We start from the raw sequence: 16,671 nt of genomic DNA on the forward strand, positions 1-16,671 counted from the left end.
TCTCCACGAGCCCACCAACGGACGAGGGTTTCAGAGGGCACAGGACAGATCCTCCAGCTCTGGGCACGACCTCTTCCTCCTCCTCCCAAAGACAAAGAGTTGGAGCTCATTAGGAGCCGCATTCATGGTCCCATATGTGCAGCCCGTTACTGCACAGTTGAGCCAAAGTCAGGGCTTGCACTGGGCATGCTCGAGAGGGAGCTGCTGGGGGAGAGATGTCATCCGGTTCCTATAGAAACGCTTCAGCTTACAAGATGCAGGCCCAGGACTGAGCTGGGGAAACATCTGAAACCCATTTCCAGCAGCCCTACCCAGAGGAAACGTGCTGCAGAGAAGAGATTTTCAAACCCTCCAAACACAGCAAGGCCTGTGTGGCGTGGGGGCTGGGAGAGGGTCGGGGAGTGACAAATAGGAGGTGCCTTGCGTAGCTAGAAAAGCAAAACCGAAGGCTGACAGAGCTGCCAGACCTTAACTCTCAGCAGTGGTTCTGGCAGCCCTGAAGAAACAGCAGCATTGTCAGCAACCTACTCGGCACAGGAAGCTGCAAACCACAGCACTCAGCCACGCTCTCCCCACCTGCCCTTCGACAGAAGAAAAAGAGAGCATTCAAACTAGAATTAAACCCTCAGCAGATTCCCTTTAGATTTAAAGTATCAGGCCAAGCCTTTGTGAGACGTGCATTCAAAACCAAACCTGTTTTTTTCTGCCTGGGTATTGAAGCATCTGGAGGAAAAAGCACTTCCCTAATTGTGCCGTTGTACCCTGTCCCATACAGAGATGCAGCTAAAACAGAAAGGAAAGCAACAGGCAGTTTCCCTCTGTAATCAGCCCGAGTCATTCAAAAAGGAGTCACCGTTTTGAATTGCTCCATCCTGTAAGGACTACAACACATCTGGGCAACAGCAGGATGTAGAGACCTCCATTGAGTCACTGCTCACAGTGCAGCCTCTGTCTGTCCATGGAGTTTGGATGTTATGTCTTGTCAGGCATCTCTAGTGTGTCAGAGACGCAGACCGGCTTTGTTCGGCAGCAGCAGGATGTATCCCCACATCAGCTGCTGCTGGGGTAAATGACTCGGAACAGACGCGCAGGGTGGCAGTTTAGTTGGTGGCATCGCCCTCTCCTGGCCACTTTCAGTACGAGCCTGACCCTTGTACTTGCCCCTGCTGCGTTCTGGGCAAGGTGCATGGCAAAGGGCTGGTAGTGCTCAGTCTGTTCGGCTGTCCTTGTGTCTCAACCACCACCAGTGCCAACAGACTTCCCTGCAAGCATTTTAAGGCACTTCATCAACATTGGTTCTCTTATCAGTTCTTGAGAAAGATCGTTGGCCACAGACCAGCCCTTGGAAACAACATTTTGGTTTGGGAAATAAAAGCAAGTGTGGCTGATTTGGAAACAAAGGCTGTCAGACTTGTGAGGCCATGGCTGCAGTAAAAGGGGAAGAAAAGAGCTGCCTAGTGTAACTAATGCCTTGGTGTCACTGAGTGTCCCCTCCAAACCACCCGTCAGGCATCCAGAACGGGTCAGATATAAAAAAAGGACTCCTGGAAACTTACTGAGGATGCAGCAGGCTGTGATGTGTGTCGGGGCACCATGTCCACTGGGGTTCCCATGCTGGATGCCACAGTCCAGCTCAGCAGTCCTTCCCCCTTGAAGCCTGAGGAGAAGCAAATGTATTAAGTACAAAGGAAAGAATTTTCTTAGAGGGGGAGCAGACTTACCAACAAAGTGACTGAATATAACAAACCCAAAAATAAAACAAAGGAGGGAAGTTGCCACCTCCTTTCATTGCCTGCAGAAAATCTATCTAAGGGCTACAGTCTTAGGGAAATTTACACGTTTTTGTATTTTCTTTCATGTCAAGCAGGTATGATGGACAGAATGAAAAGCATGTGGATGTGTAGATTCCTGACTATGTTGTCTTGCAGTGCACATGACCTGATTATTTCCAATTCCCTGTGAAGGTGGAACCCAAAATCAACAGCAGCCAAAGCCGTACAGTGTCAAGCATTCAGGGTATTACTTGATTCAGTACACTTAGTCCAGGCAGCAAAGATTCATCAATACTTTTGGGAAACAATTCCACATGTGGACATTTATGTTTAGGAAATTTCTGGTAATCTGTTTTGCTTAGCCTTCCTGAGGAGCACAGGGTGAAGCCTGGTGATGGAGAGGGGGGGGAGTCTGGGAGAGTTAACAGAAAGGTAAGATTCCTTCAGAAAGACCAAATGACAGTAGGAATCACTGTTTTTATGGGTCTTTAAAGGTGGGCAGGAGTGTAACCCTTAGGCAGACGGTCACTATTGCCCTGGTCGTGTCATCCTGGTACGTCTCTTAGGGACCACAGGTCAGGGGAAGGAACGGGCAGGTAACAGGCAGGGCCAAGGTGGGTTGCTGAACCTACGCAGGGGTGGAGGTATTTTGGGACCCACTCTCCAAAGTGGGGCTGAGAGTGAGTGAGCAGGGAGCCCGCGAGGTGTGGGGCAAGGATCTGATGTTTCAGGGGGCCCAGGTGTCTGCGGGAGCGGGGCCAGGCCAGGGAAGGAGGATGGGGACCGCCGGGAGCAGGGCGGCTGGGACAGCGAGGGCATGGGGAATGGTAGGCCGGGGTGGGGGGCTGGGGTATGGGGACGAGCCGCAGGGCTGAGCAGCCCCCGAGGAAGGGGCGGCACGGGGAAACCCGGGATCCCCGTGGAGTGGGGGGGCCGGGTCCGCGCCGCCGCCGCCCCGCGCCCGCCGCCCTACCTGCCCCCGGCGCGTCGCCGCTCGCCATGGGGACGGAGGCGGGAGCGGGGCGGCACCCGGCAGGCCCCGCCCGGACGGGCAGGGTCCGCCTGCAGTCGCGGAGGGGTGCGGGGGCTGCGGGCCCGGCAGCGGCAGCGGGGAGCGGGTGCCCAGCGGCTGCCGTGCGGCTGCTCCTCGGGGCCTCGCCGGGGCCGCGGTACACAGGCGGAGACACAGGCTCGCCGAGCAGCGCACGTTTATTAGCCGAGACCGAAAGTGACATCCTTGCTGTGCGTCTGACGCGTTAACGCTCATTCGAACCCCAACAGCCGTCGGGAGCTTTTGATTCAGCGCGAAGCATGAGAAACACCCTTTCTGCAGCGCGCGGCGCCGCGGCTGCCGGGCACGTACGGGTTAGGGTACTGCTGCCCCTCGGCACAGGTACACCGCGCCTGTGGGAACACCCCGGCACCGGCCAGGCAGCGACGGGGAAGCTCCTTAGGGAGCAGCAGGTCCTGCCAGGCTCTGAGGCGCTCAGCAGAGGAGAGTTTCTACTGCAGCTCCCATTCTGTTGGGAGTACAGAAAGGCTGATACACACAGATCAACAGGACTGAGTGATGTGACGAAGTGAAAGCAAATTCCTCTGTACCAAACTGGTTTAACTTGATTGATGTGCAAACTTACACCACTCTGGACCCAGGAGCTTGGCCTTAGTGTCTGTGCAGCCTGCTGTCCCCGGCTCTCCAGCAGGGCAGGGAAACCTTGAGCACCACGTGCTGTGTGTGCCACAGCAGTAACAGGCTGTTTCATGTAATTTGTTTTTAAAATTACCCGTTGGATTCTGTGCCTTCTTAAAACTCCCTCTCCTATCTCCCAAACCATAATCCATACTTAATGTTTCTACAAAAATCCAGTTTCTTCCTGTGATGTGGATGGCCTGACTGGAACTGAAGCCAGTGTGCCTTTCTCATGCTCCTACCAGCAGTTCAGGGCAAGGAAGTACATAACTGCTGCCCAGCATGAACCAGACCTGGATCAGTGTCCCTGGCTGCCCCTCTGACAGCTGGGCTAGCAGGACTGAGTGTCAGTGTGTCCCACACTTCCCTGATACACCCTGCAAAGTAAATCCTGTGCCAGTTCAATCCTCCTCATTCCAAAGGAAAGGTTTTCATGCTGGAGTACACAAAGGAATTTGGAGGAGCAGAAAGAGGAATCCTCAGCACTCAAAAGAACCATCCCTTCCAATACCACAACCCTGTACCCATTATAAACGAAGGGCCTCCTACTGCATGCTTTGCAACAGACCCACTGAGGCCTGCTGGACGCGTGGGCAACAGGCAGAAGGGTTGCAGGGCTGGTTCTCACACTTCCATTACCCACCCCAGGAACTCCTTCACACTGTTCACATTCAGCTGAGCCATGATATGCAGAATTATGTATGCTTACAAAATGTATCAGGAGGTCCATCTTTGAACACTGGTAATAAACAGGTTGTTCCACAGTCTGTATTTAGCTATACAGACCATTATTTAGGAACAGAATGTGTCAAGCACTGATTTAGTGCCTGAAAAACTGCAGGAGAGCCCTGTTCAGCTGCCAACACTGCACCTCCCACATCCAGTCCAGTGGCAGAAGCCTTTTGGACAGTTGTTATGCTGCATTACTACAAGTGTTCTAAATCCATGAACACATCCTCGAAGGTGTATCTGGGAAGGTTACCAGAAAACAGCAGATAGTGTGTGGTCTGTGTTACTGGGTTTTGTAACTGCAGCTGGCAGTACCAACAAACCTCTGTACGGTTGAGCGGGATTCATGCCCAGTATCTCAGGCATGCAGACAGCTGCTATACTCTAAGGACTGGGTAACTGCCCTAAATATAGGCAGTGGCTGTTAAATGGCTCCCTCACAGTTAAATTGTGAATTTTCCTCGTTTCATTTCCAGTCAGAGCCAAGAGGTCGCTGCTCAGTTCTGTGCACGCTGGGGTAAGGATGGGTGTTTGTACAACCCTTCAGTGAAAGAAATTCTCCTGTACCCCTCAGCTAATCCTGCATTTCTGCCCTTGGCTTTAGTGCACTATGCACAGTTACACACTGCTTCTTGAGGAAAGGGGATGCACATGGTGCATGTCTGCAGTTACAGTGCCAGGTGTTAGAGGAAGACATTGCAGTAGATACTGTTAAAGGTTTCATGCCATTTCTTCACAGTATCACCCACATGTCATTCTGCATTTTGCAGAAGTTTCTTAACACTGACATAAAATCCTGTGGTGACATCTCCCTTGTCCCACTACTGAGTCCTGTGTGCCGTGTTCCCAAATCCATCTGCAGAGCAGCACTCAGCTAACTGGTCCTGTGCCACAGCAGAAACTTTCTCACTGGAGCTCTGGGCTGTGGTTTTAGCCTTCATCAGCCAAGGAGCAGCTCTGCCTTCCCACAGTGCTGAGAGGAAATGGGCTGCCGACTTCACAGGCAACTCTTCCAAGGGGAAGAGGTGGTTTTTGTCATCAGAATTGGAGGGAAAACTACTCATCATGGGAGAATAAATACGGCTGTGTCCTCCGAAGAGAAATGAATGTGTAAGACACAGCCTCTGCCTTCTCAGGAAGACCTGATGAGCTGAGCTTGCATCTGCAGTATCTGCAAGTCTGTGAGATCCTTTCGCTGCTGAAGGAGGAGGGGGCCATCAAGCCTTTTATACCAGGGTCCCATTTTTACTGTCGTATTTCAGCCTGGGGCGGGGGAAGTTGAGGGTGGCATACTCTGTGGCATTCTGCATTTGTAAGTTCTTCACCTCTGCTGCAGAGCGCTCCCGGACCTTAGTGAACACCTGGATGTCTGCGTAATGAATGCTGTCATCCTGCTGCACGCTCTTGGGCTTGCTCACAGTGGCGTAGACAGGGTACTCTGGGACATCTTCGTACGCTGGAGCCTTTGGGGAGAAAGAGCTCTGGAAGTTCAGCTGAACTGCTGCTATACCTGCCTTCCCCAGACCAGAGACACCCTGCACGCTGCCCCCAGCACCATCCAGCCCTCTGACACCTCAGGCTCAGAGAGACATTCCACCCTACTGCTTCCACTTTGGGGGGGGTGGGGGGGGAACGGGCCCTCATCAGCGTGCAGCAATGCACATTTCAACCAACCCAGGATGAGACCATTCATGTCTCTGAAGAAGCTGCCCCATGTCCTCCCAACCCATCTAGCTTAGGAAGTGGTGGTCAGTGCTATCTTCTCAATATCCAGTTAGAAAAATAACTCTGGGAAGCTGTTTACCTTCCTGCCAGGCTGATGCTGTTGAGTCTCATGTGTCACATTAGCTCCTGAAAAAGAAATACCAGATCAGGTTGTTTATTCTTCCACCTTTGAATGCAGAAATGTGGCATCTGGCCCGTGGGCTGTCCCCACTGGGCATAAATCAAATTTCCACCTCATCTAACACCCTCAACCCTAGTGCTGTCTCTGAGGACTGCCTTCAAGGAGAAAGCCTGGGCTTGTTTTTGTGGAAAAAATAACGTTTCCCAGGATGACAACAGGCTGTGGACCACAGTGTTCTTGGCAGAACCTACATGGACAGACACAGCACAGAGCTTCCTTGTCAGGCTCTTGGAGAAGTCAGATAGAGTTTTAATTTTGTTATTTCATTTGCTGCCTGGCAAACGTTTTGCCCTGCATGGTTCAAAGGCCACAGGGCAGAACTGGGCTGTTTGTGAATGTGCTTTATTCTGGGGGGCTGATGTCAGACGGGTGTTTGCAGCTCTTACAGAAGCCTGATGCAGCTTCTGCTAGGCTGCCACTGGAGAGTACCCACATGTGTTTTGATGTGAGACTGGTATTTTAAAGATACTGCTGAAGTCCCTTCCCTCCCCCTTGCCAAGTCCCTGGCATATCACACCCCGTGCTTTAAGTTTTAAAGAAACCTTACCTCTTGCTTTTACCAAACTTCTCTTGAGGAAGGTTAGGAACAAAAGAGTATGGGAAAGGACCTCAGCCTCAGGGATCCAATTCAGTCAGCACTGACTAATGTCAGCTAACCAGGGGCTCAATCACTCCACCTCTTCTTGTCCTTTAAAGCATTTTCACAGATCCTTACCTTGCTTTTCTTTCTTTCTTTTAAAAGGTGAAGGACATTTCCTGAAATCAGAGAGAGATGTCAGCCTGGAGAAGCCCCAGCCTTTGTTCTCACAGCATGCAAACCCCAATGCACCACTCCAGGGTACCACATCTGTGGGTAGTGAGAAAGACCCAAGAAGTATCTCAGAGAAGAGCTATTTGGCCAAACCAGAACCTGAGTGACTCTCAGAGGGACAAGGTCCAAAGGGGAGATGTAGGGATGCGTTTCCTTCTTCTGTGACACATCTAACATACCCTACACACGCCCCCCAAGCCTTTCATCCCTGCCTGGCTGCTCAATATGCATATGCATCAGAGTGAATGAGAACATATGTCACTGCAGTTTTGCATCTACTTTGCCACATCTGTCTGGTTAGAGATGGAGCACACAGAGCATGACCTCAGTCGGCATGAAACGCCTTGCTTAGGGCCAGATGCTCTGGTAGCCCTGTACTCCGTGCTCTGGGCCCCTTTCCCAAGCAGCCCATGTGCAAAGGCTTTGTGCTGATTCCATGGTTCAGACAATTTTCCTGCTCTCAATTTTCCACTTAAAGCACAACCAAACCAAACAAGCTCTGTGCTTAATATAAGCCAAGCCAAACCCTAATCTCAGCTGTACCTGTGGTGACCAGAGAGAGACAAGTCAAATAAAGCTATGCTCCAGCCATGGGATCAACAGGAACCAAACTTGTTCCAGCTGTAAGAACAGAGCCAGGAGCTGAGCTGAGCTGAGCTCCTGCGGGCTGGTGCTGGCAGGGGAGCACAGGCTGTCTGGCAGAGCAGAGACATCTCACATTCTAGGCCAGATCCGTGAAAGGAATGTTATCACTCTGGAGGGCTGGGGGAGAGCAGGTGCCAGCCCTTGTGTGGCTCCTCCTGCCCGAGCATGTCCCTCTGGTGCTGGCAGCTGAGGGTCGCACCCGGCTCTGTCTGCCGCAGAGCAAGCGGCAGCTGAAGGTGGGCAGCCAGCACTCTTCGAACAGGCTACAGAACTACCAGGTGGCTACCAAGAAGCCTTGTGTGTCCTACAGCGTGTGCATTGGCTAGACAGCCCTGCTGCAGGCGGGAACAAGGCAGGGCCTGAGGCACAGCTCTGCCTGTGCCGGCTTTTCCAGGAAGTTTCGGTGGGCAGGGAAGCGGGACAGCCTGTGTAGTAACGCCACCGGCACCCTAATGGCAAGAGAAAAGGAGCATGAGTGTGGGCGAAGCACCTGGAGACCTTCACAATGATCAGTAATGATTAACCAGGCTTGCCAGACCTCAGAGGCAGCTTTGGGCAAGGCAGGGTGACTGTAGGGCTGTGCAAAAGCATCTAACACTGCTTTGCATGTCTCTGCTGAGTGCGGCCCAGCAGAGGGACTGGTGGTCCTCCAGTCCTTGGCATACAGAACCTGGGGCGCTGCCCACAGAAGCTGGGGGCCCAGCTCAAGGCATCGTTGCTTTATCTTGTGGTGTCTCTCACTTGGCTCTTAGAGCTCTCCCTCCACTGTCTCAGTGAGCTTGTGGGGTCTGCAGGGCCCTTCTCACCAAAGACTCGTGTGCTAAAGCTGTGCACTGTGATTGAATTCACACCATCCAAAGCAAAATCTGCAGGGACCCTATCCCTTCCCCAGGAGGAAGGTTGCAGCATCAGCTCTCCAAGCTGGTCTTGCTTGGTTTGGTTGCCTTCTTTTGCAGAGAGAGCATTACCAGCCGGTGTGTAGGCTGGAGCTATTCTGAGGCTGTCTGGAGACTAATCACAGCCAGGCACGAGATGGCATCTCCCAGCCCCAGATCTGTGGGAATTAGAATAGCTGTGGCAAGGGAAAGGAGAGCGAGGCACACCTCTCCCCTCTTCTCAAAACCAGGTCAAACAAGTTGCAGCTAACTCACAGCCTGCTAGGAGCACATCCAGGCTGCCTAACAGCACACATGCCCCTGCTCCTGTATTGCTCCTTCCTCTTTCCCCATGTTGATTTCTGCCCTACGCCAGCCTGCAGGGTCCTGAATTTTGGTGTCTACACACCGGAGGCCCCAGGTACCCAATCAAGTGGTGAGTCTACCTGGGGCTTGCCCTCCACAGTGCCAGAAGTACCCAGACCCCAGGGCACACGTTCCTCCAGCAGTAACTGTCTTTCGTGAGTGACTTCACTGCAGTGGCTTTTCTTTCAAGACTTCAGGAACCACCTCGGTCTCTTGCTCTTTGCTCTGTCTGCCTTAGGGCCCACGCTTCACTAGTGATCATGACAAGGACCTTCTGTCCAGGAGAAGGTGGGTGCCTGCCTCCCCAAGCCATTTTTTACGTCTCAGCTTTATGTAGGAAACCCAGCTCTTTGCTGACAGAGCTGTGGTGCTAAGAAAAGACACAGACATGAAAGCCTGGAAACACCTGAACTAAAATTAAACACCATTGATTTTCACTCTGTCACCTAGGCAGAGCTGTGAATCATGCAAACTTCTGCAGTTGGGCTTCAGGGCACCAGTACAGCCTTGAGTGTGGTCGTCTGTAGGAGTCTCTGGTTTTGCCAGTCCGTGCTGTGGTCTGGCTGCCCCCTCCACACAGCATCAGCAGTGTGCCTGGCCACTGCAGCTCTGCTCAGGGGAACCAGCCTGCGCCCCAGGCATTGCCCAGTCAGGTCCTTGTTGGCTGCAGGAATGGAGCCAGTGCCCTGGGTGCCTCATTTACCCTCTGCCACGGGGTACAGGGAGTAGAAAATGGGACTTTTGGTGGCAGACATGTGAAGAACTAGCCTTCCTGTCAAGAACTAGCCTTCCACCTCCTGCCTGCAGTTCCTATTCCTAAATCCAAACTCATCTGCTCTCCATCTCACGTTGGAAGGACCTCAGTGTCTTGAACTCCCTCTTCTCCAGCCACTAGATGATGCTGTGCCTCCCATTAAAAACCACTGATTAATTTCTAATGCTTTACAAATGCGGTGTTGGAGAGAATGTCCCTGGAGCTTCATGTGATATTCATGGCTCTCTCCCTTGTGCTACTCTCAGAGCTGAAAATATTTCCACTTGGCACTAAATGGTGCTCCACTGTGCCCTTTTTCTGTAAGCAGGAGGTCCAGGGCACAGCAGGAGCCAGGAGGGATTAGACTGTCATCCTCCCACCCCGGGGGGAGACAGAGCAACATCATCTGAAAAACGTGGCAATATTTCCCAGCACAAATGAAACCCAGATGGACACAGACAAGGAGAGGGACTGGAAGAGCTGAGAGCAGCACGGGGTAGCCGTCCCACAGACCTCAGTGCCAGCACTGCCCCAGGGGCCCCTCCCTGGGGACACCTTATAGCGTCTACCTGGCTGGAGATCCCTGGGGCGGGGACAGGGATTTTAACTGGATCCTTCCTAGAACCGAGCTATTCTCAGCTGCTGGCAGGGCTGTGGAAACCCAACTGCCAGCCCCAAGAGCCTGTCTGGGCTGAGGGATGTGAGCAACTTCATACACACCCCCCCCCATCCAGCTGCCCCTGCCCCCTGCCCTGCCCCAGCCCCTGCCCAGCAGTGCCCCAGCGCGTCTGCTGGCTTGCTCTCAGTTCGGGTGCGAGCCGGCCAAGGTGCAGGGCTGAGAGCCAGGCAGGAACGCCAGCAAACCCATCCCAAGGAAGCCAAACCGTGCCAGGTCCACCCAACCCTGTGCTGAGGCTGCCCCGAGCACTGAGCAGCCAGCCCCGAGCTCCGGCTGCCCTACTCACCACGGCCGCCCGCAGCTGCAGAGATTGCCCATGTCGCTGCCTCCTCCATGAAGCAGGAGTGTTTTCTGGACAGGGAGAGCTTGTATTTCCTGGTTCCTGCTCGGCCCCTGGCTATTCCAGGGAGTGTCTGGAGTGTCGGGTTTCTCCGGGCTGCCGCAGCGATGCTTTGCTCGGCCCGTGCGTGCCATCTACCGGGGGCCTTGCCCGGCTCCGGGCGGCCCCGGGGCCCGATCTCACCTTCTGCTACCCCGGGAGGGGAGGGAAAGGTGACAACACGCCCTCCAGGCCTCGGCCCTGAGGCTGAGATTCCGCTTCATGATTTGCAGAGCGGATGTCCCTCTGCTGTCCCTCTCTCCCACCAGCTCCATCCAGCAGTGATGCGAAAGAGGACGGAGGAGGGACTTCAAACGGTCCCGGAGAGAGGCGAAGGGCCAGGGTGGGAGCTGTCAGTGCTGCTCCTGCTGCTCATCAGGCATCTCAAGCAAGTGAGACCGGAGAAAGAGACCGTATCTTCTTGGGAGGGAGGTGATGCCCTGGGGAAGGTGAGAGCAGTCCCGCAGGTCTACTCTCAGCTGAGCTGCAGTGCTGCTGCTTCTGCTTCAGGCAGAAGGGCTTATCCAACCTCAGGGACATCACTAGGAATCCATTTTTTTAAAGTTACCAGGATGGAAGTGTAGAGATGTGTGCTTTTGAGAATCACAGAATCCCATGAAGGACCTTGTATCCTTAGGGACCTACAACATGGCTCTTAGGCTCACCCCTCAGCATGTCACACAGTAACATCATCCTGCTTTTGATCTCCCTGTCCCTGGTGAGAGCCCTGGAGACTATGGCTGGTCATTCCCGGACTGAACACTGCGTAGCTGCTCTTTGGCAGCTCTAAGAGAGCTGATACTCAAACATGAAAAAGACCATGTTCCTTTAGTCCTTGAGTAGAAACTGTGCTCCACGGCTTTAATTTAGAATCAGAGAATGGTTAAGGCTGGAAGGAACCATAAAGATCATCAAATTCCAACCCCCTGCCATGGGCAGGGACAATTTGGCAGTCAGCCCCATTCCTGTGCAGGCCTGAATGACTCATGGGATGTGCTGACAAGTGGGTAAGTTTTAATTCACCGTTCTGGTGGGATATCTCAGGAACTGGCTCTAGTCCCCTACTCCAGCTGCAGCCATCCTCTCAGCCAGGCTCACAGCATCATTTATCATCTGCCCAAGTAGAGAGCAAAGCTTGTTGCTGTCCAGAAGTTGTAGGAGGAGAAGTGTTGTTCTTTGGAAGGACCACAGGGCACAGCCACTGTCTTAGCTGAATCCTGGATGAGCTGCACCGTGACCTCCAGAGTCTGAGTCTTGCTCTGAAACTGCTCCTCAGCATGTGGCTGGAGAATTTGCAGTTTCTCAGCATCCTTGGGAGAATTTAGGATCGGATTGGTGCAGACAGATGGGGTTCAGTCATGGTCCCAGTGGGACCTGCAAAGACCAGGTGGTCTCAGGAGCCTGTCCCTGCTTGGGAAGATGCAGACTGTGTGCCTCTGGGCTTGCCACAGGCACTGTTGATTTAGTAAGCCAGTGTCTGTTTTGATTCCTGGGCTAACTTGGGCTTTGTTGCTTTGTGGAGAAGAAAAAAACAACAAAAAAAAAGAAAGGCTGGGAGCTGGTTCCCATCAGCCCCTTTCACCAGTACTGGAGCTGCTGGTTTGAGCTCCACCAGAGAAACAGAAAGGCATCAAAAACATTGGCAGAGCTGGAGAGCATTTGGCTCCCGCTCTGCATTCTCTTCTCAGGCTGTGTCTGCAGGGATGAAAGAGAGCAGTGGCTCCCAGTGCTCCTGCTCAGCAAAGTGATCAGGCTATTTACTGCAAAGCCTGCCGGGGTGCAGGGACACCAGGCAGTGCCAGCCCTTCTCACTGCATCGCTGCCTGGGCAGCTGTCTTCACATGTTTGGGGACACTGTCTGGGTAACAAGCTGTACAGACACTGTACAGACACTGAGTGTGGGTATCAGGTCTGCCCCGAGGGGGGAGGATGCTCAGCCCCCTCCTGCTTGCTGTCATAAGGCTGGCAGGCAGGGCTGCTCTTAATTTGGCTCTGATCCTCACTGCTGGCAGGGGCTCTGAAAAGTAGAAAATAGCTGCACAGGGCTCCGCTGTGGTCTGGATTCCACTTTGCCTGGCAAGGGTGAACGAGCAGCCTTATGCTGGAGTTCCAGCAACCCAGGGACACGCTGCACGGGACAGACCCCCGAGGGGGGCACTTCTGGCCTCACGTGCGCACGAGGCAGAGGGCAGGAGCCTACGGGTCACACCGCAGCAGGGAGAGGGAGAAGCTCTGTCCACAGGGACGTGCCAGGGACCCCCATATTTGGTGAGTGACACAGCATTTTGGCTGCTTTAAGACAAGGATTGCAACTGGCACCTGCTGAGCCCTCAGGGCCATCCGAGGCAGCAGCTGCCACCAGCAGCAGCACACACGATCCCCGGGCCAGCATCACAAGACCATGGAGACATTTCTCTTGTAGCTGGGAACATCATGGTGTCTGGAAAAGGGGACAAATTCATCCCCTCTGAGATTCTGCAGAAGGGGCTGGGATGCCAGCAAGGCACTTGGGATCTGAGGAGAGCCTTTCCCTTCAGTGTTTTGGGGCTCACTCCCCTCACAAGGGCTGGAAAGGTCCATGTGTGAACAAGCCTTATGTCCCATAAACTAGAGAGCTGAAGGAAGCAGACTGGGGCTTGGCTTTTGTTTAATTAGGGTAACTCCAGCTGCAGGTCTGGGAATGCAGTGAGCCTCCAAGAGCCCATCATTCCACAGCAACTCCAGCTGCTCCTGAGCCAGGAGGACTGATCACAGAGGTGCTGATGTCTGCTCCATGGACAAAGTCCCTCCAAGTTCCCACTCATGCCATGTCCACAGATGAGCTCAGGTGAACTCTCTGCTACTCTGTTCCCTGCATCTGGAGCAGCTAAGGCACTGTCCATCCTTCCTGCCACAGAGTAGCTTGGCCAGAAGCAACATGAATCCAAGGCAAACAAGAGAAGATTAGAGGCAGATTTATTCCTTTCCTCCTGAGAGCTGCAGGTACTTTTACAGACCAACAAGCACCTTTCATCTCCACAAAGGTCAGGCAGCAGCTCAGAAGTGAGGCAGTGGGATCATCTCTCCCCTCATTCTAGTACCCCTCTGAGCTAGAGCACAGCCTCACAGTTTAGGGTAAGAGTGACCCTTTGGGTTGAGAAAAGAGCACCCTGCATGGTGGTGCTACATGAGCACCTGACCTAGGAGAAAGCTTGCTGTACCATCCCTTACACTAACATTTTAGTCCCCCTCTTTTTTGAGTTCTAAGTCCCTTTTTCCATCCACTGACCTGAAGAAGCAGAACTCTGGCTGCCTCACAGTCCTGATGGTGAGAAACAGGGGTCTGGCACCGTGGACTCCCCGTGTGTATGTCCGTGTACACACACACACACACACACACAGACACACACACACCCCCCCTCCACCCCCACCCTGTGCAAGCCCAAATCTGAGGCCTTTATAACTCCTCCTTCCCTTGTCCTTCCTCAGACTGTTCTTCTTTCCCCACTGGCTGCTCCTGTTGCGTTATCTGCACCTCGTTGACCCTGGCCTTCACCTCCTTCCCTGTCCTGGGAGCCACAATGCTTAAGATGCCATCGTGGGACAAGGTGGCTCTCACCAGCAAGGGGTCAACATCCAGAGGGAGGATGTAGGTCCTGGTGAACTCCCGTGAGATGAAGCCGTGGCGATCAGCCTTCTGTGGGTGCTGCCCCACCACCTCCAGCAGGTTGTCCACGGTGCGGACGCTGAGCTCATCCGGCAGGAAGTGGCAGACATCGAGGAACACCTCGAACTTGTGCTCCTTGAGGCTGATCTCTGAGGTGCCTCGATCCAGCTGCTTATTGATCCGAGGTCTGATGTAGTAGCCATGGTACAGGGCAGGGGCTAAGATCTCACCCGGGGACACACCTGAAAATAAGACTCTGTGAGGAGGAGTGTGGGACTTCCAGGGGAAGGAGTTAGAGACAGATAGAGTGACAGGAGGAGGTTGGGACCTAGCAAACAACCTTGGTTTTACCATCTCACCAGCACAACAGGGATGGAGTCTCTTGTGGTTCCTACCTGTGTGTCTCTCAAACACCCAGAGAGGAAGATGCTTGGCAGCCGCTGCCTCCCAACACATAGTCAGCAGCTGCCAGCAAGCCAAGGGCTGGCATCCAGCTTTTGTAGGTCTGCCAGGTGGACCTAGAGAGACTGGTAGGTGCACTGGGTGCTCTGCAGTGCAAAGTCCACAGGCAGGGATAGGCATGGAAAATGCTGATGGTGAAGAAACTGCCCTGAAGAACTAAAGGCCTTTTGTGTGCCATTGTCCACAGGGCTTTTCTTGGAGCTTTTTGGCTTTTCATGCTGTTGTGCTGGTGCTGAATGGTTCTGCTGCTGCCCACATTCCTTCCCCTCTGTCAGGCACTGCCAGGCTTTGTGCTGAACACCCCAGCTCAGCTTTTCTCCACAGCCCCGGTTGCAAAAGCTACACCAACACACACCCCCTCCCCAGCCCCCACCCCAAGCATTTTGATCCATGCTTGCACAGCATATGCAGGAATCACAGACCACTGAGGGCATGAGGAAGGGACAGGAGAGACAGCGACAGGCATGGATGGAGGAAGTGGACTGGTAGAGACAGACCCTAGCTATTCCCTGGATATTCCCCCCAGATTTGACCTGGGTTCTTATGCTCAAAACTCCTCGGCTTCAGCTTCCCTAGCCTGCTCTGGAGCTCAGATTCCCAAGAGGGACTTCACCAGCCCTCCTGCAGCAGAGGAGAGAAAGGTGTCAGTGGAATGCAATCTCCTTTCTTACCTTCTCCAAAGTTCTGGTCATAGATCTTGCTGGGGTTGGCAAACTCGTACTCCGAGCTCATGGGGTAGGCATGGGGGACAGTCCGTGCAGCCATGGCGTGTGGGGAAGGGGACCTCCCAAGCACTCACTGCCTCTGAGAGTGAAGGCTGCAGATTGCAAGGTTTTAATTGGGCGAATTCCACAGGGAGGAGTGTGTGATAAAAAGATGGACCAAAATAGCCACACACACACACAGGCCCCGGGATGCCTGGGCAGTGTGACGGGGAAGCTGCGCGCTGCATTCCAGCAGGGAGAGCAGGCACTGCCTGCAGCATGGGGAAAACCCCACACCTCCTCACAGCTCTGAGGGCCTCTGCCTGGGCAAGGGGTGCAGGAGGCAAATGGGCAGCAGGGAAAAAAAGAATGGCAGGGAGGCAGAGGGGTGAACTGGGGAGACTGCAGTAGGAGAAAGCGGGACAGACCCCAGGCTCTGCTGCCGGTGGTGCTCCTAAAGGCAAGGGCCAGCAAGAAGGCTGAAGGGGTCCTTCACACCGGTCCTACTGGCCCTAAAGCACCCCGTGGGGATGGTAGCTAATGCTGGCTGGTGCTTGATCAGGTCATAGAATATCCTGAGTTGGAAGGGACCCATAAGGATCAACTCCTGGCTCCACACAGGCCCAGTCAAGTCAGAGCATGTGACTGGGGGCATCATCCAGATGCTTCTTGACTTAAACCCAGCTCGGTGCTGTGACCCCTTCCCTGGGGAGCCTGTGCCAGTGCCTGACCCCCCTCTTCCTAATATCCAGGAAGAGGTTCTTCCTAACATCCAACCTAAACCTCCCCTGTCGCAGCTTCATACTGTTCCCTCGGGTTCTGTCCCCGGTCCCCAAAGACTGGGTGCTGCCCCTTCACTCCCCTCAGCTGGAAGCCACAGACTGTGATGAGGTCTCCCCTCAGCCTCCTTTTCTCCAGGCTGAACAAACCCAGGGACTTCAGCCTCTCCTTGTGAGTCTTCCCCTCCAGACCCTTCACCATTCTTGTTGGCCTCCTCTGCACACTCTCCAATATTTGTATGTCCCTCTTGTACTGTGGCACCCAAAACTGCCCCCAGTACTCACAGTGAGGCCACACCAGCACCTTGCACAAGGTTGTAAAGTCACAATCACACCCATCAGCCCACTGTGAGCTTCAGCCCTAAATCAGCCCCTCTGGTGCTCCAGACTAAGGAGCTTGACTTTTCCAGAAGCTGAGCAGACAGCTTGAGCCTTTTGTTCCTGGGAGTGGGGAAATGCTGCAGGGAGTTAAGG

The 16,671-nt window shown here is 53.7% G+C and overlaps 2 protein-coding genes across 2 annotated transcripts; both read right to left on the reverse strand.

The window, feature by feature from the left end:
• Positions 1–4,713: 4,713 nt before the first annotated feature.
• On the reverse strand, positions 4,714–10,545 carry LOC311200564 (uncharacterized protein C11orf52 homolog; the record flags this gene model as incomplete). The annotated part of the gene is made up of 4 exons (XM_084274835.1): positions 4,714–5,654; positions 5,996–6,042; positions 6,813–6,853; positions 10,514–10,545. The coding sequence occupies 4 exons, from the start codon at positions 10,543–10,545 to the stop codon at positions 5,418–5,420; spliced, it is 357 nt and encodes a 118-aa protein (XP_084130961.1). The 3' UTR covers positions 4,714–5,417.
• A 3,497-nt stretch (positions 10,546–14,042) lies between these two features.
• Positions 14,043–15,479, reverse strand: HSPB2 (heat shock protein family B (small) member 2; the record flags this gene model as incomplete). The annotated part of the gene is made up of 2 exons (XM_084274910.1): positions 14,043–14,494; positions 15,386–15,479. 2 exons carry the CDS (start codon positions 15,477–15,479, stop codon positions 14,043–14,045), a joined length of 546 nt encoding a protein of 181 aa, XP_084131036.1.
• Between the last annotated feature and the right edge of the window lie 1,192 nt (positions 15,480–16,671).

The sequence above is a fragment of the Gallinula chloropus genome (genome assembly GCF_964237585.1).
Source record: "Gallinula chloropus genome assembly, chromosome: 24".
Taxonomy (NCBI): Eukaryota; Metazoa; Chordata; class Aves; order Gruiformes; family Rallidae; genus Gallinula; species Gallinula chloropus.